General features: G+C 46.3%; 1 protein-coding gene across 1 annotated transcript; it reads left to right on the top strand.

The window, feature by feature from the left end:
* The first annotated feature begins 946 nt into the window (after positions 1-946).
* On the top strand, positions 947-5,458 carry LOC138120117 (meteorin-like protein). The gene is made up of 4 exons (XM_069032570.1): positions 947-1,053; positions 1,915-2,324; positions 2,653-2,712; positions 5,142-5,458. Exons 1-4 carry the CDS (start codon positions 947-949, stop codon positions 5,456-5,458), a joined length of 894 nt encoding a protein of 297 aa, XP_068888671.1.
* Positions 5,459-8,381: the final 2,923 nt, after the last annotated feature.

Below are 8,381 nucleotides of genomic sequence, written 5' to 3'. Positions count from 1 at the left end.
CGGGACATTAGCAAAGTAAAAGCCAAGGCTGAAATGCTATTTATTTTTTTGATAATAACAGTAAGAATACAAAGTTTTTGTGAATGAACAGTAAAGTGGGTCGAAATCGGATTCAAGGAGTCCGGTGTCAGGCACTTGAGGACTAAAGCTCTGGTTTCAGGATATCTCCTCTAACAAATCTATTTTCCTCTTCAGGAAAATCCCTCTTTGCAGAAGGGCTGCAGGCAGACTCTGCCTCTTTCCCTGTACATCTGTGGGCAATGTGAGAACACGCTGATAACCGCAAGGTAACAGATGGCCGGAGGGTCTTGGTGACCGCGGGCGCTGCGGCGCTGAGTGGGGAACAATGCCCTGCGGATCCTGGGATGTGCCACCCAGCCGTGCCGAGGGCCATTGTCCCCGCCCGGCGCGAAATCCCGATTCCACGCTTAAGAGCTGCAGAAAAGAGCCTCGCTCTCCCAGACCTGCAAAAGAGCAGCTCCCTATGTCGTTCATTGAAAATATGGAAAGGGCAATGCATATAGAAATCTAATTATTGGCAAGCACAGCCCGGCTTTTAGCATGATAATCGTGGGCCCTGGAGCTTTCTTGTGCACGGACCCCTGAAAGATAATCATGAAAGCAGAAGTTAAGACTATTGAATTTCCATCATTCATTCAAAGTTCGCTTTGATTATGTTGACACGATTTTTGTTTGTTCCTACACCGCGATGAGAAACTGTTATTAATCACTTCTAAATATTTCAGAGACAAAAGGGGCCTTCCTGGCCCGGGCGATGGGGACAGCGGTGCGAAGGTGGAAGGGCGATGGCGGGGTGTCCCCGCTGCCCCAGTGCTGGGGGGTTCTCCCCGCGGCGCTGCCGCCCCCCCCCCCCCCAGCCTAGCCCACCCCCTTTTCCTCCCGCCGCCCTTAAAGCCCTGCCCGCGCGCGGCCGAGCCACCAGCCCATGGCCACGGTGCGGGGCTCTCCCGGGCTCCTGGCCCTGCTGCTGTTACTGCTGCTGGCGGCGGGGTCCCGCCCGGGCAGCGCCGACCACTGCAGCTGGAGGGGCAGGTGGGTGCGCACGGCCGGGGCTGGGGGGCTGCGGGCACCGGGGCTCACGGGGAGGGAGCGGCCGGGTCCCGCAGCGCTGGGTGCGGTGCCGCCGTGCTGGTGGGTTTACTTCAGTCACTGGCAGGGAAATAGGCCACAAATGTTCTCAATATTCTCAATAATTACGTCCTATATTTTGTTGCCTTTTTACTTTTCTTTTAACTAATTATGCTAGCATGGATTGGATTTTCTTAAGCGACCTCAGCAAAAGTAACTGTTCTGAAAGCAGTGGAGTTGCACAAGCTTGAGTGAGAGCTTGGGAGCAGAGCTAGCACCACCCTTTTTATCAAAAACATTTTCTTGGTGAGTTTATATTGGAAATACTAAAAATAATTTTAGAAAGTAGTTCTTTAAACCAAAATTTTCAGGCGTAACATCGCTGTGCAGCTCCTTCTGAGTCAGCGGATCTCACCCCCGTCCACCCACTTGCTGGTGGGATTTTCTGGACAGCTGAGAAGTGGCCAGTCCTACAACAAGGAAAAGTTTTGAGCTCTTTAGCAGCAAGAAGTTGCCCTCTGACATTTCTCTGGATGCTGCAGGCCGATTTGGTGAAAGGGGCTGAGGTGTCTTCCTGTGCACCCAGGTGTGAGCAATCCGTCCTGCGTGGTGCTGCAGCTCATATCCAAGGGGAGGGAGGGAAGGAACACAGTCCAGCTGTGGAGGAAGCCAATTTAAGAGTCATTATCTCTCTTTTTTTTTTTTTTTTAATATTTATATAAGAGTTGGGAGTAAGATCTGTATGTCCAGGTGGTGAGTGCTGCAGTGGCTTCTCTTCTCTTGGTGGGCACCATTACTGATGGATGCATGGTGTTGTCTTGGCAGTGGTTTGAGCTGGGAGCCCCGCTCCCGTGCTGTGGAGCAGGTCCACCTGCGCTGCACCGAGGGCTCCCTGGAGTGGATGTACCCAGCACGAGCCCTGCGAGTGGTCCTGGAGCCTAACCTGGCCAGTGTCCAGCACACCACGGTCTGCATCAAACCCGCCAGCGACTTCCAGGGTGCCAGCATCTATGTGGAGCATGCTGGGCAGCTGCACCTGCTGGTAAGCGAGGCAGAAGGGGCTCAGCACCACCACGTGTCCTGCTTCAGTGCCCACACGCCACAACGAGTGGCCCTGTTCCTGCAGGCCAGCCCGCAAAGGGACATCAGCCGCCGCACGGCCAGCTTCCAGTACGAGCTGCTGAGCAACCAGGGCGCTGCTGGCCCCGACGTCAAAAAGATGGCCCTGGTCGAAGGTGAGAGCAGGGGCTCCACTTGTGGGGCAGATCGAAGGTGGCAGCTGATGTCCATTGAGCTGGTGCATCCCTGGTGACAGAGGCTGTTTTGGGATGAGGGGTTTGGCATTGCAAAGGGGCCCTTCTGCCCAGCAGTGCCCTCACTGAGAACATCCTCTGTGCTTATTTCTTTGCTGTGGTTATATTTGCATAAACAAGAATTTTGGTTTGCATCTGATCACAATGCTGTTTCCGCTGGTAGTTCTGCCCCATTTCCTCTCTGAATTTACCAGTCCTTTTCCAATGGGATGTACTATAGTGTTAAAAGTAACTGCTCTGTTTTTTCTAGCTATGTGCCGTCCTTGTGACAATGTGGAACTCCTTATGGCCATTTGCAGCAGTGATTTTGGTAAGCTGACTAAAGGGCAGTGATTCTGCCTTTAATTTATATTGATTATTTGGATTTATTTGCTGCTTTTAAAAAAATAATGGTATGAGTGTGCTCTCTGAGAAAGAAACTGTGGAAAATAATCTGAATGGGGGACAAAGTGAGACCTAGAAGGGAGAAGCTTTGCTGCCAACGTCCTCACTTCCTGCAGGCAGAAAGGTTATGAACTAAAACTGAACTGTGAGTAATCCTCACAGGTGTGCTGCTGACTTGCTGATGTAGCCGAGTCACATGTGTGTAGATGTACACTCAGGTTGAACGTGCTTAGTGTGGTCATTTTTATTCCCTTTGTCTCTATTTCTTTTTATCCCAGTTGTGAATATGCCTTCTCTCTCCTCTCACAGTTTGCACACTCCCCAGTTCTTTTTCTGCAGAGGCAGTGAGTTGTTTGCAACTTAGCTAAAGATTTCATGTGATTTAAACTTCCTTCAGAGACATCCTGGTTAGGTTTCATGCCTTATGAGAAAACAGCACAGTTAATAGTCCATAAGAAAAAAAATAATAAATAGTTATCTGATAATACATGAAAAGCTTTTCCCATTTTTCTTAATAATGCAATAGATTTCTTTCAATTGTGATTTGTTAATTTTATTCCCATATTTTTCCACATGCATATCAGTACTTCTTTGATTAGCTCAAATAGCTAAAGCTGTAGAGCTGCCTCTCCACATAGCCACAATTCTATTGTTGTAAATGTACCTAAATAAAGAAATAGAACTACAAACTCCATATTCAATATTCAAAAGCTCCACCACATCACTGTCTTCCTGTCAGGGCTCACCATACTTTAAGGCTGATAAAATCAGATACCAGAACCAGGGTGCAAATGCAAAACCGGTGCAGAGTGCACTTCCCTTAAGTGTTCCACAGCTGGTAATTTTTATTCTTCTTCTAAATTAATTGGTGCCATCCAGCCCTGGATGTTTGTTTGTCCTGGAGGAGGGTGCCGGTTCCCAAGCAGGCGCTCGCCCTGCTGGAGCCACTGAAGACTGACAGATGTGGGGGCCCAGGCACACAAAGGGAGCACTCACACTCACAGCAGCAACAGACCAGAAGAAACAGCCCTTTGAACTGACTCTATTTATGGCTTGACTTCCTTGCCCTGTGCTCACAAATAGCTATCATCAGCTTTTTTGATTAGAGAAAATAGCTGCTAATGAAAGTGTAAATGACACTGGGAGTGAATGGGGGCTTTATGGTTATCCTTAGCATGGGGGTCTGCAGTCACTGCACCCTGAGCAGTGCAGGAGCAACTTGGAGCACCAGGAACAAGTGCATTATAGCTTGTCAATAGACTTGACTGCATCTGATTAAAAAAGCTTACAAAGAGGGAGACAGAGAGTAGAGACATCTGTTACACAAAATTCTGTATTACCTTGGAGATCTAAATAAATGAGGAAGTTCTTGGAAGCTTCAGAGATAACGTTTTTCTGCATTTTGGATTGTTGAGTTTTCTTTACATGAGTGAAGGAGTTTTGTGACAGGAGGGTGGTGATGTAACCTCTGAAAGAGCTGAAGAGCTCTTTCTCAAATGGTGAATGTCTCTGAGCCTTCTGTGGCTGTGGTATTGAAATTAATTTCAATTAGTAGCAGAATAATTGATTGCTGTGAAAAATGGGAGGCGTGACAATGAGAGAGGTGGCTTCAGGACAGCAAACACCTGGCAGATGGGATGCTTCATTCTCCATATGATGGATGAAAAGAATGCTTTCAAACAGAGACTATGGCTTCTTATGCTTTCCTTCCAGCTAGGATCCTTCTGGAAGAAGAAGGTACATATATGCAAAGTGATTTTTAAATAAGGCTTCAAATAAAGTCACTTTAAAAGTTCTGAGTGTTGTTCATCATCTTCCAAAGTGTCTTTTGGTGGTTGGATGACATTGTATTTTGAGAGGGAACTCACTAAACCTTTAAATGAAAAACATTTAACAAGCTGTCATTTTTTCTGACCAAATCATATTCTGATTCTTCTTGGATCAACCTCTCTTAGTGCTGTGAAAGGAAAAGCTCCAGAATAGCCTGGAGTCAGGAAGGAGCTGACTGTGACAGTCATTGTCCTGGAACACAAACTGAAAAAAATGAACCCCTGAGCTGACCCTTTGCCATGTGCTTTTTCATCCTTCACCTATGCATCATCAAGCAAGGTTGATGGTTTTTCCTCTGATGTAGCTGGTTTAAGTAGTCATAAAGCACAATTGCAAGGACATAGCACAGCTTGTGTGGGGATCCCCTGTGCAAAGGGTGCACCATAAGCTCAGAAATGTGTCCATGGGCAGGCGGTAGGTGTAAAAACTGCACAGCAAAGCTGCTCTCCAGTTACATCATTTGGTGAGCTACCTGAGCTGTTCTCCTGCTGCTCCATAACCACCTCCTGTCTTCTTCACATCCAGTGGTGAAAGGATCCATCCGCAATGTCTCCCACGACTCAGAGAACCACATGTCCCAAGTCGATGTCAGCATCCAGAAAGTCTACAGGCAGAAAAACCGGATTTTCCAGCAGGAGGAAGGGAGTGGGGAGTGGCGAGGCCCCATCCGAACCCTTCTGCAGTGCAAGGTGAAGAAGGGAGGGGGAGATTTCCTCTTCACAGGGAATGAACACTTTGGGGAAGCCTGGCTGGGCTGTGCCCCTCGGTTTAAGGATTTTATGTTGGTTTACCAGGCTGCCAGAGAAAGGGGAGCCAACCCTTGTGAGTTTGAGCTCAACTGACCTGAGAGACACTGTTGTTGAGAGTTGAAAAATTTCTGCCCAGTCTTTGGATACTGAGTCTGGAGCAGAGTTAAAACCAAGGACTAAAGTTAACAATTCCACCCAAACTGGGACCTGGAAGATTTCCTGAAGATAATGGCTCTGTGAGCCCTGTGACCTCTGGCTTTTAACTCACATTAATTTCTCTTTCTTCACATTGTACTAGTTTGAAAACAAACCAGTGGGAGGTGCCAAGTCAGAATAACAATTTGATGGAAATTAAAGAAAAGAAAAAAAAGTAAAAGAAAACATTGGTTCAAACTGACAGAGTCAAGATACAACCTGAGTCCCTGTTAGTCAGGGTGGTGGTAGCAGTCTGGTAGAACAATGGCTGCAGTCCTCTGAAGTGGTGATCCTGTAGAAAAAGGGTCTGCTCTTCCTCAGAAGGTCCAGTGGTGGCTGTGTAGCTCCTGTCCTCTGGAAATCCAGTAGAAAGAGTGTCTCTGGTGTTCAGAGTCCCAGATTATATCCACGATGGGATGCTTGGTTCCTCCCTCTGGGTGGAGCATCTCACAATGGGGTAATGAGTCATGAGGCCAGGTGTTGATTAGGCTCATTAACAGGAGATAGTCCGGAGGGAGTTATCTCTGAGTCATGGGGCAGGACAATGATGGGCCATTAACAGCAAGATAGTCTGGGGGGAGGAGGCAAGGAAACCCTGCCCCACCTGATTTCCACAGCTCATGAGGATGGTAATAGAATACACTGCAACCCAGGCCACACATCTTTGCCTCACAAAATAACTGGATTTTGGAAAGACAGCCTTTTGGGGGAGGTTAGAAAGCAGCCTGTGCTCAGTACTACAAAATTCTCTCTAACATCTTTTGCTCTGTGTATATGTTATGTGCTTTTTCTCTAGATATTTTTCTCTCTTCCCCAATCTCTGCTTGATTTGTCTTCCTTTACAGGCAAATGTGAAAACTCTCTCTAACCTGGGGGGAAAAAACTACCTCTAAAGCAAAAAAAGCCCTTTCTTCCTTCACCAATAACTGCTTGATTTTTAAAATGGAACATAGATGCTGTAAAAAGTCCATGGTTTTTTCTGACATTGAAAAACATTAAGGAGTTTAATACAAGCACAGACAAAATGCAACTGTCACCTCATTAAAGTTGTTGAACTAATTTAGGATCAAGAATTGCTCATTATGGTATTTACACCTAAATTATCTACCTCTTTTTAATTAGCATCTATTATTTGAATGGTGGCTCCTCCCACCCCCCCTTAGTGCTTTAGCCAGACTTACATAATTGCCTGTATTTTATGTAAAAGGAATTGCTACACCATAAAATGATATACAAATGGGTCTACCACACAGAGCCCAATAAATGGGGTGAATAAACCCATTATTTCCCATGTAATGGCATCTGATTGCAGCCTGGGCAACACAGGGCTGACAGATGTGAGGCCATGACAAGGCCTGGAGAAAACTGAATGAGAAGAACTCTGACAGGCCACAATTAATTGACTTTTGAAATGACTCCTTTTTTCCACAGTTCTACATGGCTGAGCAAGATTCACAAATTGCTGTCTTGAACGTTTTTATGGGACAAAATAGCTGCCAATGAAAGTCTAAATGACATGAGCTTTGAATAGGAGTCCTACAATGACCACACTGTGACACGTTTTTAACTGACATATTGATTATTTGAGAAGTGGCAGCCACTTAATTGGGAGGGCATTAGGAAGGGGGTAAGAAATGGGAGGGAGTCAGAAGACTGGGTATAGAAATACAGTCTGTGAAACACTAACCAAATACAATTTTAATAAAATAGGGAATGTTCTGATAAACATTTTTACATATATTCACAGAGAGTATGATTTGGAGTCTAAGTCAGTTGTCCTTTGTGCTGTGAAAAAGTGATCACAAAGCTAAATTAAGAGGAAATGTCATTAGCAAGGAAGAAAACAGACCTTATATGAGTATGATCATTCTGACTGCCCTGGGCCCTCAGTACCTGCTCAGGACCCTGGCTGCAGTCACAGTCAAGTTTACACAGGCTTAAAATACCTCTTCGTCTGTCTTTGGAAACTGAGGCCAAGCTCTGGCAGATCTAATTGACCTAATCCCAGGGACTTCATGGGACAAGTAGCGAAGATGAGGATTTTTCCTCTCGTTCGTTTTTATAGTACTTGTCACACTGCTCAAGCAACACTGTGTGAGTCTGGGAACTCTTCAAAGAGTTTGTTCCCCAAAACCTTGCTCAGCCCAACTCACTTGGAAAACTTTAGGTGGAAATGTTTAACTTGTTTCATGGATGCCTTTGCTTGGGCTGATTTTTAAATCGATTGAGCCACCAGAACAGCTCCCTGCTGAGTTGTTTTCCATTGGCTACATGGGGAGGCAGCAGCTCGCAAACCACACCCCCCTCAGTTTGATTTCTCTGGGTAGTGTCAGGAACCATCACCCATTGCTGCTTCCTGGTTGTTATGATCCGGTTTAAACTCAGGAAAACAAAGAAAGCTAAGTCTCTGTGCATAAACCCAAAAGGATTGAGAAGGTTCAAAATATTCCCAGAAATGAGATTAAAACCAAACAAGATTAAATGTTGATGCCAAAAAATTGATGTATTTTATTTAATAGTAGAGAGGCAAAGGGAAGGGAGGGAGGGAAGGGAGGGAAGGGAGGGAGGGAGGGAGGGAGGGAGGGAGGGAGGGAGGAAGGAAGGAAGGAAGGAAGGAAGGAAGGAAGGAAGGAAGGAAGGAAGGAAGGAAGGAAGGAAGGAAGGAAGGAAGGAAGGAAGGAAGGAAGGAAGGAAGGAAGTGTGGGTGGGGGAACAGGAAGAGGTGACAGGGGTTAGGTGGAAGCAAATCACCCATCCAAGGGTCCCAATGACGTCTCGTTGCTCCCCTCCCTCTGCTCTGCTGGTGGTGAGGGTCCCCCAT

This window comes from Aphelocoma coerulescens, chromosome 18, assembly GCF_041296385.1.
Source record: "Aphelocoma coerulescens isolate FSJ_1873_10779 chromosome 18, UR_Acoe_1.0, whole genome shotgun sequence".
NCBI lineage: Eukaryota > Metazoa > Chordata > Aves > Passeriformes > Corvidae > Aphelocoma > Aphelocoma coerulescens.
This window is presented reverse-complemented; position numbering and strand designations above follow the sequence as displayed.